This window comes from Gavialis gangeticus, unplaced genomic scaffold, assembly GCF_001723915.1.
Source record: "Gavialis gangeticus isolate Ggan-Ray unplaced genomic scaffold, GavGan_comp1, whole genome shotgun sequence".
Classification (NCBI taxonomy): Eukaryota; Metazoa; Chordata; order Crocodylia; family Gavialidae; genus Gavialis; species Gavialis gangeticus.
This window is the reverse complement of record NW_017729032.1, coordinates 214,148,290-214,163,621: the sequence shown is the minus strand read 5'-3', so window position 1 is coordinate 214,163,621 and position 15,332 is coordinate 214,148,290. Positions and strand designations below refer to the sequence as shown.

Here is a 15,332-nt window from a genome sequence, read left to right as displayed (position 1 = left end):
ACGAGAAAAAACAGTTTTTGAGGAGTCCTTGGAAGATCACTGAGGTCCAAGATGAGTAAATCAGGAGGAGACATTGTAGCAAAACCCCCAAGCCCCCAGTGTATTTTATTTTAAAATACATTCCCTCCCCTTCCCCAACCATTTCTTACTTATTCTCTCCCTCTCTATTCCATATAGATAAGTTTAAGTAAGCTAAGATGTAAGATAAGCTTTAACATTTTATTTTAGGTAGCAAGTTTTATTTTTCTTTCCCCTCTTTGCAAATAAGTGCCCTGCTATTTGGATATAGGTATCCACTGTTTTATAAGTGATAATTATTATGTTTGTATTGATTTATTTTTTTACTGCTTTTATATTGTGTGATTACTGTTTTAGGCCTATATATGTAAGTTAGCATAAGTCATGTCAAGTTTCTATCTTGTAATGTCAAGCCTCCATCTTATCCCCATGCCCGGTTGTGTAACCTATGACTCACACCTACCCCTCCTATGTAACTTGGTTCCTGAATAAATGGGGAAGAATGAGGGTGCTTGAGAGACAATGGCAGTAGGTCTAAAAATACCTCCCTCTGAATGACCAAACAATCAACACCAATACCTGTACCAATGACCCAGCCATTGGAACCACCCTCAGCATTCAAGAAACAAAAGATGAGGCAACCCACCATTGTTCCAAGGCTGCACATGCTCAGTAAGAACACCTGGAGCCCTCTGGAACAGGACTGACCTTGCCTGGACAGGCCCTCCCCATAGGAGATCAGAGTTAGGTTTCTGCCTCAGTTTCTTTCCTGGCTGTCTCCTCTTTGCCACCATTTATCTGTCGTTCCCCCCCCGTAACTCAGCTGTCTGCCTCAGTTTCCAGTCCCAAGCTCCCAGGTTTCTGCCTCTCTCTTTCCTGGCCGTCTTCTTGCCACCAGGCTTTTTTTTTTCTTTCCTCGAGTAACTCTGGGGCCACTTGATCTTAAGTGAACCTCAAGCCTCAGTTCCTCAGCCAGCTTCTCCCTAGTCTACTGGTTCTAATCCCAGTTCTGGCAACTTTCAGTCCCTACACTTTAACTTTCTCTCTCTCTCTCTCTCACCTTAACCTTCCCCCAAGTATCCCAGGTACCCCAAGCACACACACTGTACCATCCAAGTTAGGAACTTACTTGTATGTGTAGGTGGGTTGTATGTTTGTGAACTCGTGTGTGTGTGTGTGTGTGTATCTCATTGTGTGCATGATATACAAATTAGTGATCTGTGTATGTGTGTTGAGTGTGCAGGTATTGACAATTGATTTTTGTCTAGTTTTTAGTGTGTAGTGTGTATGTGTTTGAATTGGCGATAGGTATGCATGTGCCTAGGCTGGTTTGAATGTGTATGTGCCTGAGCTGATAGTGTGTGTGAATGCACCTAATTGATTTGTATGTTTGTACATGTGAAATTGTGTCACACCCTCCTGTCTAACAGCACCATATTGAGATCCTGAGGGTTGGCCTGACCCCACAGGGCAACAACATCTATGAAAACCCATATGGAAAACGTCTCTTCCTGCACATAAACATGAGTTAATTGTAAATAAATATTTATGATACTAATTAATCAAGGATAGACATTTCACACAGTTAGATATCAGACACATACGAGCCTGCTTAAAATTATAAATATAGTAAAACAAGCTGGCAGTGATGCCTCATTATTTCTTTTCAGAAGATCCAGCCACAAACTTGAATCCTCTTGCACTATACAGTTGTCATCAATATTTTGTATTAACTTTTGTGAGTAGGCCCAGTTCAGCTTGAGTTTCACGGTATTAGCTGGCATTTTCTGCAGGGTGCCTTGAGTCTAAAAAGGTTGAGAACCAGTGATCTAATCTCTCTACATATATATTTATATTGAACTTACCAGGTTTATCATATTGCACTTACCTGTATCAAAATAGACCCTGAGCTCCTCACCTTCAGGTAAAATAGTATGATTTCCTTTGTCAGCTCATTTATCTTGTCATTCTAATCTAAATCTATACCCTTAATAATTTTGATTTTTTCCTCAAACTTGTTTACAACCATCTAACACTGAAGTACCCAACACTAAATGGTTACCTCAACAGTACAGTATAGGGGAAAACATCTTTATTTTATATAATGTAGTCTCATTACACAATCATATTCAGTTTGTTACCTACAACCAGTCTTGGGTTCATTCTGTTATTGTTACTTTCAGTTACTTTCCTTACATTAAATATATTATGTTTACTCAAATCCAAGATCTTAGATGGAATGATGAAAATATTCAAGTTAATATTTAACTTCCACTGTATTGGTTTCCCCCCCACCCCCCATGCAACTATATGCATTGCTCATGCAGTTAAATATAGTGAAGTCACTGCTTTCCATAGCAGGTTACTGTGCAGGTTCTTAATTCTTACATCTGGGGTGTAGAAACCATAATGGAAAAATATTTATTTTCTTGAAAAACTGTTTCTTTAGAAGGTTTTTAATCACTAGAAATAATTTAAATTATGAAAGATTTTTTTATAAAAACTAATCTCTGAGCTAGAGGGGATTTGTTTAAATTTTATGTGAGGGTGTTGCCAGTCAAAAGCAATGGGGTACATCAGTTAAGGATACAGATGCTGAATAAAAGAGACCTTTTGCAAAGTAAGGAGATAATGAAGGCAAGATTAATGCAGTTATGAATTACAGAGATTGCTTATTGAACTACAGTAAAATCCTTTTTTGTAATATACTTTGAATATAAAGGAGATTTTGTAAAACAAACTTTTGCACTCTAGCATACATGTGTGATCAACCTCGTCTTATGTTAAAATTGATGTTCACCTCCTTGTCAATAAAAATCTGAACTACGTGCAATCTGAACTATGAGGATCCTGTTAGAATCCTGTAAACATCTCGGAGGTGTTATATAATGAGTAGTGGAGTACTGGTATTGGCTAAATTGATTTGAATTGATATTTTTAAGGAGTTGACAAGTCCCTTTCCTCTTTCATACCTCGTGATGCTATGCCTTCCCCAGACGCTGTTTTAGGTTATTTTTGTAATTAGTGTATTTGAACTGTCTTCCTCAGAGATAAAACTGGAAAAACAGAATTTGATTTTGATAAGGATAAATATGACATCAGAATTCCAGAAGACTTAGATGAAGCAACAGGAAAACGAGGGTATAAAAAACAAGAGCGAATGGACCAAAATGTGCCTGAAAGTGACTATTCTCTACGGGTATGTATACAGTCTAATTAATAAATTGATTATAACAGATCTAGAAAGTGTAATTCAAAGTTCTCTGTTGTTGTTTTGGTTTTAGCTCCATGTTTTCTAGTAGATCTTTAAGGTAATTGCAAAATAAAAAACAGCTTTATTTATGTCACACTGTCCCCCATTTGTTAGTTTAAAGGGTAATCCACACAAGCTTAAAATAGACTTACTTTGTAATCTAAAATAGGCCTGTCCAATTGGTGAGCTGTGGGTGATTAACTCGTGGCCTGGAGGCTCCCATGCAGACGTTGTTGCTGATACAGCTAGGTTCTCTGGGCTCCTGCTTCCTTTTCCAGCTTCTGCTTCTTGCTCCTGCCCTGGGTAGGAGGACCCATGTGGCAAGGGGGAGGGGAGCAGGGACCCATGTAGCATGCAACCAACAGCCACTCAATTGGACAGCCCTGATCTAGTGTAAACCATTTTTTAGAGAACTGCAAATCAGAAAGCTATGTTAAGAGTTTAATGAATTGAACTCTTACTGTATTTGAACCAAGGATATACTTGCCACTGCTATTCTATTTTTCAGTCCCTCATGGATTCGGGTATTACATTTACCATGTGTCAGCACACATTTCAGTTAATCTGGAGATACTGTATACTCATGTTTGTACCCAGCATGCTGACATTTGAAATATGTGGGTAGGTGAACTCAGCATCACCGCCATACCTTGGAAAGTCCTTGTGTTGGGTTAGTCCATCCAGGGGTTGTTACCAGGTGTTCAGATGAACAAGTTCCTAACATGAGGCCATATTCTGGAAATAAATCATGTGTGCTAAAAAAGTAGAATGGAGATTTGGCAATAGAAATTTTTCATCCCACTTTATTCTCCACCAGAATTCTGCAAAGACCATCTGTGACAGGAGTCATGGGAGGGCATTCTGAAACAAGAGATGCTGTGTTCAGGGTTTGGCTGCATTTGTTCTCAACCAGTATTGGGCTCACTGCCGCTGCAGATTGCTTTTGATATAAATAATCCAAAGGAGGAGGGAGAGATAGGAATGACTAGATAGAACAGACCCTGCTTTTGTAATGATGCTCTGTGCCCATTTCTTGGACATGGTAGAACTGTTTGTAATGCTTTAAAGCAGGGTTGCAAAAAATATGGCCCACTGGTTGGATTTGACCCATGGTGCTTGTCACCACAGCTGCTAAAGCAGCTGCATCCACAGGGTTAACACAGTCACTTACACCTTCTGCCCATGCCCTCCTCCCCCCACACTTGGCATTAAATTTGGGGGTTTTAGTCACTGCTGGTGATATAGTGGCTCTGGCAGCCACAAGGATTAACGCCTCCATTATTTGCAGGTTGTCTGGCCTAATGGAAGCCTTGCAGTCTAGATCTGGCCTCTTGGGCAAATAAGTTTGACACCCATGCTCTAGAATATTTATTTAATTCAGTGAGGAGAGACTGATTGTTTCTGCTAATTGCATCTATTACTCTGCCTGTGGGAACTTTCTGCATGTATTACTGAAATACTTTCATTTATGGTTTGTGGTTGTACCTTTGTAAGGTTTTTCACAGAAACCTGTAAGGAAGGCTTTCGCTTCTTGGTTAGTTTGCAGTGCAATAAAATCAAATTTTGTAACTAGTTTGGTGCTCTCTCATGACCAGACTTGAATAAAACATTCCTAAATGTGCAGTTTCTTCTATGGTACTACTCTGTGTTAGATTTTTTTAGTATCCACACACATCACACTGCCTAATCTGCCTGTGCATCAGGGCTGGAGTGTCTGGTAGAGCAGGGGTGTCAAACATACAGCCTGCAGGCCAAATCTGGCCTGTGGAGCTGTTAATACTGGTGGGCCAGATGACCAAGGAGCTACCAGAAGTTGTCTGGTGTGGCCTGCCACAGAATTCAGGGTCCCTGGACTTACACTGCCACCCAGTCCTGGACCTGTGCTGCCTCTGTGCTGCCATTCAAATGCAGCTACATGCTGCTGCCCAGCCTTAAACCTACACTGCCACCCAAATGTAGCCCACCAGAGTTGGCTGCTGGCCCTGACAGTCTGCCCCAAAAGGAACCCTGTGGTTTGGATCTAGTCTAAGGCCTGGGGTGAATTAGACATCCCTGCAGTAGAGGAAATGCACACAAGACTACATCAGCTGTACGTGGGATGCACTACTCTGGGATGATACGCTGTAGAGAGCTCAGAAGAAAAGGGACTGGCTAAATTCATAGTGTTATTGGGTACTACCCATTCATCAGCATGAGCACTAGTGAATGGTTATAAGAATAATGCTTTTACCAGTTTTACTCCCTTGCAAAGGAAAAATATAATTACTGCAATTGCTAATTGAGTATTAACCACATTTTGCCTGTTTACACAGTCTTTCTCCCTTACTGTTTACACACTGCTGAAAGTTTCAGCGTGGCATGCAGCTAGCAGCAACATAAATTGAGTATTAACACAATTTCGGAGCTTATTATTTTTGTTAACTCTTAGCTTATTTTTTTCTGAAAAATATTTTGATCATATAACATTGTGATTTATGTTTATGAACTAAACATAAATAAATGCAAACTTACAACCAGTAGTTGTTTTTTTTAGGGATTTCATCCAAGCATGTCGTCATATGTAGTATAATGTATAAAACAGTAATTACTAGTACCAGTGCACAAGAGGAGCTGAGAACTGAATCATGACATATTTTGAACATGCTCAGCTGTTATCTACGTGTTAACAGTAGTATTTGTGTATTGATTTTGAATACTGTACAATTACGTTGTAACTAAAAATGCTGGAAATTTTTTCCTATATGTTCTTTCAGCAGTTGTTGCTGTTCATCATATTTCAGTGATGTCCTTGCTTAGCCCTTTTAATGTTTTCCCCTGAAGCAGCTTCCTGTTTGGCAAGTGATTTTTGCCATGCAACTGTATGAAAGTAAAAGTTTTCTGTATGGTAGTCAGCAAACTGAAGGTGCCTTCACATTATTGAGCTCATATAAGTCTAGAAAGGTGATGGTTGCTAGATTGGCAAAGCACTTTATTTATATAGAAAGCAACTTCTTTGCTTAGTGTGATACAAACATGGAAAGGTATGCATGGCCTTACCTGCATATGAATGCTAATCACCATTAACCACCCTGGTAATCCACAGTCTATTAAGTTTGCCGTAGAAAACCATGTTTCCAGTTTGAAAATGCTAGTCATTGTAGGCTAGGTCTTGCTTCCTGGAGGTGGGTTGCTTCTTGATAAATTTGTACCTTCAGATATCTGTTTATTCTGTCATGCTCAGAAGGAGTTTTCCCCTTTATTTTGTTTTGCTTTACAATTTATAATATATGTTAAATTCATTGTACAAGTTCATTGTTAATCGAATTGAATTGATAACAATAGGACTGGAAGACTATAATTACAATCAACTTTAAGGAGCATTAATTATGACCTTGTTTAAAATTTGCAGGGGGAGGATGCACTATAAACTGTTTTATATTTTGTTCAGCTTGAATAATAGATATTTTTTTGCAGGCTTATTGTAGCATTTTGTATCTGAAGCCAAGAATGCAGATCATTATAAGAGGACAAAAAGTACAAACACAGCTCGTTTCCAAAAGCCTTGCATATATCGAACGTGATATTTATAGACCAAAATTTTTGGCTGTATCCTTTATTGATATGTACATTATTGCACATTTAATGTGACATGATTTTGTTTGAGAAAAATGTAGTTACCCATATATCACCGTATCAGACAGAGAGATTGGTGGAAGTAGTCCAGCGTGAGAGTGGTTTAAGTCCCTATTTAGGATGAATATTTAGGGCTCCTGTAGACATGTAGGGAGCCTGCTCCAATGCACTGGAACTCCAGTGCATTGGAGCAGACTCAGTTAATCGAGTCTGCTGGAGCATGGAAATTGACATGCTCTGGCAGCCTTCTACACCACATGTATCAGCGTCCCCATGCTGAAAAATGGCAGCAGGGCGCTTTGAACTAAAACATTCAAGGAGCTTTAGTTTGAAGTGCCCTGCTGCCATTTTTCACCATGGAAACATCAGTATTTGTGATATGCAGGTGCTTTTCATTCATTATTGCAGCTTGCTAATTAAAGCACCCAGTGCTGCGTCCCAAAACGCATGTAAAAATGCCCTTAGTGTTAGTAAATCTGTATTACCAAATTTTCCTTAACATCTAAAAATAAGGCTAAAACTGTAAGAATCACCTTTGGATTTAACTGCAGAAATAAAGATCATTATGGAATAATGATGTACCATAGAAACAGACTTATCAAAGCTTATGAAAGAGTTGGCTGTCAATTAAAGGCAAGTACTTACACTTGAAAAACACATTCCTGTTTGAATTAGAAAGTAACCTCACTCAAAACAGTGACTATTACGTTGGTGCTATTCTACTAAATTCCCTGGGTTCTTTTAGTTTCGATTAATCTATTTGGAGATGAAAGTTCTACTGTACACTTTATAATATTTATTTCAGAGTTAATGTTAATTTGCAAAGTGTATAACTGTCATTGCTAGGGCAAGAGAAGGACAGGATAAGTACAAAATGAAAATAATTCCACTGTTTTGTTTTCAGAGGAACCATCTGACAAAATTCTGTATATTTGGCACATACTCTTTTCTGATGAAGTTATAGTTTAGATGAACGTATGTGTTAAATCCAAACTGCCAGTAGTCATCCTTGGAAACAGAAAAAAATGCTTCAGTGTAAAAATTATCTCTTTGTCTCTTCCTCCTTTCATTTATGTTTTAATCTTACAGGCAAACAACATGGGTGTTGGTGTAGTTGGAATTATAGAATGTAACTTCCTAAAACCAACACATAATAAACAAGATTTTGATTATACCAATGAATACAGGTAAATATATATTTATCTAGGCATCTTAGAAAACGGGTTTAGAATGGGAATATGAAATACCCTTCATAATACATTAACTGCAAAAGATGTTTCTTCTCAATATTATGCAGAAATACTTTGTAATATGATGCCCTGAATTGATCCTAAGAGGATGGTAAGAGACAATTCTTGGTGGCCACAGGGAACAGGAAAAGGAGGAATGGTCATAAATTGCACAAGGGAAACTTAGGTTACACGTTAGAAAGAAATTCCTCACTTTGAAGGTAGTTAAACGTTGGAACAAGCTACCTAAAGAGGCTGTGGACTCTTCATCCTTGGAAATTTAAAAACAGGTTAAATACACATAAATGTAGGATGTTTTTTAAAAAAGGATGATTGTGCTTTGAGCAGGGGATTGGACTAGGTGACCTTCTGAGGTCCCTTCCAACCCTACTTTATATGTTTCTATGGATACTTTGATTTTTATAAAGGCTACTTGATCATTGTATGGTACTAGTCAGAAATTCCCAAAGGAAAGCATTTCAGACAGCTGAACATAGTAGGGCAAAAACTGTAGTCTGGGGCTCAAGAATTAAAGAACTGTGGAATTCCAGCCCACACAAGTCAGAGGGCCAGAGAGCAGGGAGAAGGGGAAATGGATTTCAAGGGGCTAGAAAAGGCAGGGAGGTGCAACCAGTTCTCTAATTGTGATGGTGGCATTCTCACGTCATATCTAAAATTGAGGTATTATGCTTTTTTTTTCTTTAAATAAATTTCTGCTTTCCTCTCATTGGAAATCTTAAGAGATTCTCGTGGAATGGAGAAATAAATACAATTATAGAATTTTGCAGTGTTGCAGGTTTGGTCTAGGGAATCTCAAGAAGCATGATGTATTTGGTCATAACTCTTATTGGACCAGCGATAAAGTTGGGAGAGCTGCAAGATAGGTTTTTTAGTACAAAATGCCCTTGCCTGATGATGCTTAAATATTTCTTAATAGCTCTATTGTTGGTCCAATAAAATATATTCTGAAACAAAAATCTTGCTTTTAAGACATAAAGCATTTTACCGTTTCACTATTGGTAAATATTAACACGACTTGTTAATAATTAATGCTAGGTATCCAAACAGCTTTAATAAACCATGAATTCTTAATACTCTTCTTTTTCCTTTTCCTGTATCAGAAATACTTAGCTGTTGTGCTTCGTCACTTACCAAGTTATGAAGTCTGTTTTACTTGTCCTTTGAGAACCAAACCTGCATCCAGATATGCTTAGAACCCTTTTGTCTCTTTGGTGGGGCCCTGATGACCCAGGTACAGGAGCTAACCTGCACAGACCTGACTACAAAATCATGGCTGTTGTATATGTACTTGGGTACCAAGGTCTTGGCCACTGTGTGAGACTGTGGCTATATAGATATAGCTTAATTTAGGAGATATACAAAAATTACAGAAAAGATTATTGTTGACTTTTATTACAATGAATTTGGAAGCAAAACTACAATTCCAGAAAATAGATATTTATAGTTCCTGCCCTGATTTGTACCATATTCTGCTGAAGCATATCTTAATTCTTTCTACACCATGTATAAAAATGCATTTTTCTTACTAATTTTACAAAATATCTTTCCGTAAGACACTGTTTTCTGTTGCTAGGCTTACAATAGCAGCCCTAGGAGAAAAGTTAAATGATTACTGGAATGAAATGAAAGCCAAGAAAAATGAAGAATATCCTCTGGATTTGCTAGTGGAAGACATACAGTGAGTAACATGCTTCTCTGAAACTGTATTTTCAAGTCACAACATATAGAATATGCATGTGATAGTTTATCTGCTTCTATCTAATGTCACAGAGAAGCAAATACAATAACAGTAGTGGAGTAAAACATTTTTGTATGTTTTGACTTTTCATTACAGAAAACGGCCTGATCAGACATGGGTTCAGTGTGATTCATGTCTGAAATGGCGGAAGCTTGCAGATGGGATAGATCGCTTGCCAGAAAAATGGTACTGTTCATTGAACCCTGACCCACAATTCAGGTAAAATAAAATTTGGAGGAACAGCTAAATAGTACTGCATATTTTACTTTCATCAGCTGATTAAGACATCATTTGTTTTGGGTTTTTTTTGTAAATCAGGGATTGCAGTGTACCAGAAGAACCAGAAGATGATGACTTAATACATCCTACATATGAGAAAACCTATAAGAAAAGGTGAGTATTGGAGATCTGCGTGGAAAAAAAAGTGCCCAGTATAGGACAGGGGTTTGAAGGGTGTATGCTACAATTATGATTCCTGGTGACATACACAATTAAAACACTGTGATATCTTAAATGATGAGACCAAACCATATTTAAAAGTGATTATACAACTTTGAAATAAGATATGTATAATCACTCCCTTAATGTGTTCAGAATGTGGCTTGGCTGATCCAGAGATTCTCAAAGGGCTCTGTGCTCCACTAAGATCGGTTTTTGTTTTTGACTGCTAGTTGCATATGAATGTAAAGGGACTAGACTTAATGGTCCAGAAGTCCCTTCTAAGTCCTTAAGTTCCCATGTCTCGTGGTACTGATTCTCCTCTTTTCCTGTTACTTTAAGACAGCTAAGATGACACAGTTTAGTATGCCTATCCTTGTGCACAGAACACTCAGTCTATCTGTCTTTGGCAAGTGGCTGCTCAGCTGGCCACGTGTGTATAAATGATTTCCTAATACTTTCCAGAAAAGTGTCTGTGAGCATTCACTCAGAGATGTTGCATGATTTTTCACAAGGAAGGGAGGAAGGTGGCCCATATAATAAGGAATTGGAAAGGAGTGGTTCATTAACTGGAAACAGGGTAATGCAGGCTGTGTGAAGTTTCAGAGTTCCTATTGTAACCTAAGGAAATGGTTTGGGACCCAGCTGTTCATAACCAGGTGCCCTAACATAGTAGTAATTCAGGCATAAAAAAATGCTAGTTGACCCACCTGGAAGAATACCTTTGTGGCCTATTCTGTTAAACTGAATACTAATGCAAGGATTGGCCTTTAAAGAGCTGCACTTGTTAGATATGGCAACAAATTATTTTAAAGTTAAGCTAATTTAAGTGCTGTGATGGCCTTTGCTCTTTAATAAATTCAGAATGTGGTAATTGAAAACCAGTGTCTATTTTTTCCAATCTAGGTGCTAGAAAGCATTGTATTTGTTTTTAATATAGAAATTATTATATTTGTAAACTGAATTGTATATTTGGAGTTAACACCTTAATCTTTATCCCTCCATTCCTATAAAGAGACAAAGAAAAATTCAGAAAACGAATGGAATACAGTCAACAGGTACTACTTAAACTTTTATTTGTTGTATTTGGTAGTTTCTATGGTAACTTTTTAAGAGGATAAAGAAAGCTACAGTGTAAGAGTATACATGCAATGTGTTCTGCTGTTGGTACAGGTAAGCATTAAATTAAAGCTGTTAATTTACAACTGATATTTAGATAATATAGTTAAAAGAATTTATTTTTTCTCCATTGTTACGTTGGGAGGGGGAAGCATTGAGAAAGTATAAAAGGTAAAGTTCTCAGTGGCTACCTTGTACCAACATATTTAAACACTTTTACATGAGCATTCTGAGAGGGTGGTTTAAAAAAGTTTCCCCAGTGATGAAAAAAATCCATCTTTGAAGTTCTTCAAACTTTGTTACCTAAAGACAAGCAAATGCTGTTGTTAGAAAACATGTATAGGAGGCCATTCAGGACTGAATAGTGTGTGGACCAATTAAGCCCCAGAAGACGGTGTACTCTGAGGAGGAGAGATATCTTCAATGAGGAATTAATATAGTACATCTCCGTTTCAAATTCTCAGAAGTTTAGTGTCTGATATGGAGAGCAGGAATGAGTTGTTAAAGAGAAATTACTGGTGAGGCAAGGAGACAAATAAGGTTCATGGGGAAGATATTAAAAATAGAGGAGGGTTATTGATACTAGATTCTGAAACAAGAAGGGAGTGAAGCTTTGATCCTGGCAGTGATGTATTTTTAAGTCTGGAGCTTGTCTACATGGATACAATCAGGGATATTACTCCAAATTAACTAGAAGTATGAATTGCAAGGTGAATACTTATCTTGAGGTATGGACCTTCTTGTTCACTTCTAAAGTGGCCCTTGTTTTGATTGGCCTTAATTCACTTCCAAAATTAACTTAACCTAAATTAAGACCACTTTAATTCTAAATGACAGGGTCCAATCCACATGGTCTTAATGGGGTTTAACTAATCCATTTTAATTAACATTATTTTCCTGAACTTCTCCATATGGACCAGCCCTTTGTGGAGTCAATGGAGCAAGTTGTTCACTGTAGACAAATTTAATTTGAATTTAGTTGCAAAGAAGTTTTAGTAAAGGGATGATCACAAGCTGTTTTAGGTATACACTGTTTCAAATGTGATCGACTTCATAATCCGGGCAAAAGCAAAAGTGTAAATGTGAGCTTTGAATCATAAATAGGAATTTGTAAAATGTGGAAAATGCTTTCCTTTCTCAAAATGGTATTAAGGGGCTTAATTCAGTGACTTGTGCAAAGCAGGGGAGCTTGACAGTTGTGTTACATATAACTTATCTTCCTTCTTTAAAATGCAGTATATTATTCCTTGCTGTTCTTCTAAGTATGAATGAAGATAAAGCAAACTTGTAGTAGTAGTAGCTTTAATAGTGACTTGCTGATGCCAGAGGATCACCCATAGTACTAAATGTCAGACAGGCTTCCAGGTACTTGAAGTATGTTCTGATGGTAGTTCTGGCACCAGTGTGGTCAATAGATCTGCTAACAATTGATTATTGCTTTGTCTCCTGGATGTCTGGTTTTCTTTTTTTCTTAATCAAATAAAACATTTTTTTTCTACAGATGGCTAATGAAATGTTTTTAAAAACCTTTCCTGTTTCTTCAAGTAAAGATTTTAAAACATTGTCATCTGTGAGTGGAAAGGAGGGTATTCCAAGATCTCGGTTAACAGAATCCTCAAACACTTCTGTTACAAGATCTCTAAACACTTCAAATAACAGATTGGTATCTTCACCTCATCCAGATTCTGACAGCAGGTTAGTGAATTAAATGCAAAGGAGATTTCTATTGATCTCCAAAGGAAATATTCTTACAGACTAAAGGTTACAGTGTCTGGCTTCTCTAGGCTAAGGTACAAAACAGTGATTGCTGTGTAATCTTAAGTGTTCTGAGCACATCCCATTTAATATCCTCTGGCTGCATTCTGACAGATGCAAGTAAATATGGCAAAATGTTGCCGAAGGTAGAGAGGAATTGATGGCTTTGTCAGCCTTATTTTTCATCAGACAGCCTCCCATAACATGTAAACTTCTGTTGTTGCTTGTTGGCTCAAATTTGATTAGTCTTTTTTTAAATGCTATTTTAAAATAAACGAGTCATTACATTACAGTAGAAATAACAGTTAACTTACAAATAAATAAAGGCTATATTTATCCTGATTGATGGCCAGTCATTTTTGTAGGCCCCACTAGAGAGTGGATGAATGCAGGGGTGCTTAATTTTCAGAACATGGAGCCTTGGAATCCAGCCTGCAAGGGTTGGGGAAATTTGGCAGTGAGGGGAAGAAATGGCAGTACTGCCACCCCTCCCCACTACCAAAAATCCCAAGCCCTCTGGGGTGGGTCAGAGCCAGGCCACAGCTCTTTCCCTGCACAGCCAGATTGGAGTCAGACCACCCCCCCCCCCCTTCACTCTGTACAGCTCCATTGGGGTCAAGCTGCTCTTTGCCCCATGGGGCCAGTCCACAACCACTTCCTCCCCCCCATGGGGTCTGGCCATGCCCTGTTCCTGCTACAGGGATGGGCCATGACCTCTTTCCCCTGCCCAGCCAGATTGGGGCTGGGGCATGTCCCCTCCCGCCTGTGCAGCTGGGTTGGGGCTGGACCCAAGCTGCATGTCCCCATGCAGTTGGATCGGAGCCGGACTACCCCCCTCCCCACACTTTGTCACCAGATGGGGCCCTACTGTGCCCACCCCAGGCACCTGATTGGGTCCAACAGCTCGATCTAGCCTGCAGAGAGATCAGTCACTACCCATCTGACCCACTGGGCAAAAAGGTTGAGCACCACTGGATTAATATAATGAATGATTAGCACATTTACAAATTACACAGAGACCCTGATAACAGCATGAACTAAATTAGCCTCAAAGAATACAAAATTAGGCATACGCTGTATGACTTGCCTGGAAGTGCTAGAAAATAAGCTATAGTTTTAGAGGTTCTCTCTTCCTAATTGTACCAAGGAGAACCAGCAGTTGCAACAGAATTGTTGAGCAGAATTAGACAGACAAGGTTCTTTAAGTAAATCTGATATTTTTTATTAGACCAACTCAAATAGTTGGAAAAAATCTTTGTAAGCTTTCAAGTATGAATACCCTTCATCAGGCAGAATTAATCACTTTTACTCACTCTGTCCTGTTTCAGTTCATTCAATCTTTGAATTTCAAGAGTACCCTAAAATGTGAGGTTTAGAACTCATAAAGTTGGCCTCCAGTTTTTTAAATTAGAAAACAGAACCGCTTTGTTTAGAGTTGGTGCAGCCCAACATAATTTCATGAATATGGTCCACATAAATTTGAAATGTAAAACTTTGAAAACAAATGATTTTGCATAATATAATAAGTTACAGTAAACTATTTCTCTTTTTCCCATCAGTCTTAAACGGAGGGCTTCTGGTTGTTTGACACCCATAACTGCAAAGACACCGCGGTTACATAATCAAGTAATTGACAATCATGCTGAAGATGATGATGAAGATGTTATCATTTTAGAGGAGAGTAGTACTCCAAAACCTGCAGTAGACTCTGATATAGTGATAATAAAAACTGAACATATTAGTGAGGATCAAGGGAGCATACCCAAAGAAAGTTGTGAAGTCAAGGAACCTTGTGGTACAGTTACTTCTGAGACTAAATGTGGACACTGGACTGCAGCAACACAAACTGAGATCCCAAACTTAGTTGTTAAAAAGGAAGAAGAGGAAGATAGCCCAGGTAGTCTGCTGTCTGTATCAGAAATGGACAGACTTGGACCAAACCTTCAAGAAATTGCAGATGTTTCTGAGACCTCTTCTGCAGATCTTGAAATTAAAGTAAATGAACTAAGAAATCAGTTGCAATTAACAAACGAAGAAAAAGAAACTTACTGGAAACAGTGTGAAATGTTGGCCCAACAGGTGGAAATGCTGGAGCAGAAGATAGTAGAAATGAATGATAAGTATGTGAAAAAGGAAATGTGCCATCAAT

At 38.3% G+C, this 15,332-nt stretch overlaps 1 protein-coding gene across 1 annotated transcript in view; it reads left to right on the top strand.

Moving 5' to 3' along the window:
- Window positions 1-15,332, top strand: part of MORC3 (MORC family CW-type zinc finger 3) — a 77,290-nt gene that overhangs the window by 51,685 nt on the left and 10,273 nt on the right. The window contains exons 6-15 of the mRNA XM_019524999.1: window positions 3,067-3,217; window positions 6,725-6,856; window positions 7,397-7,516; window positions 7,973-8,070; window positions 9,707-9,811; window positions 9,968-10,090; window positions 10,190-10,264; window positions 11,325-11,367; window positions 12,930-13,123; window positions 14,743-15,319. Coding sequence (XP_019380544.1) covers window positions 3,067-3,217; window positions 6,725-6,856; window positions 7,397-7,516; window positions 7,973-8,070; window positions 9,707-9,811; window positions 9,968-10,090; window positions 10,190-10,264; window positions 11,325-11,367; window positions 12,930-13,123; window positions 14,743-15,319 — 1,618 coding nt within the window. The remainder of the gene's footprint in view (window positions 1-3,066; window positions 3,218-6,724; window positions 6,857-7,396; window positions 7,517-7,972; window positions 8,071-9,706; window positions 9,812-9,967; window positions 10,091-10,189; window positions 10,265-11,324; window positions 11,368-12,929; window positions 13,124-14,742; window positions 15,320-15,332) is intronic.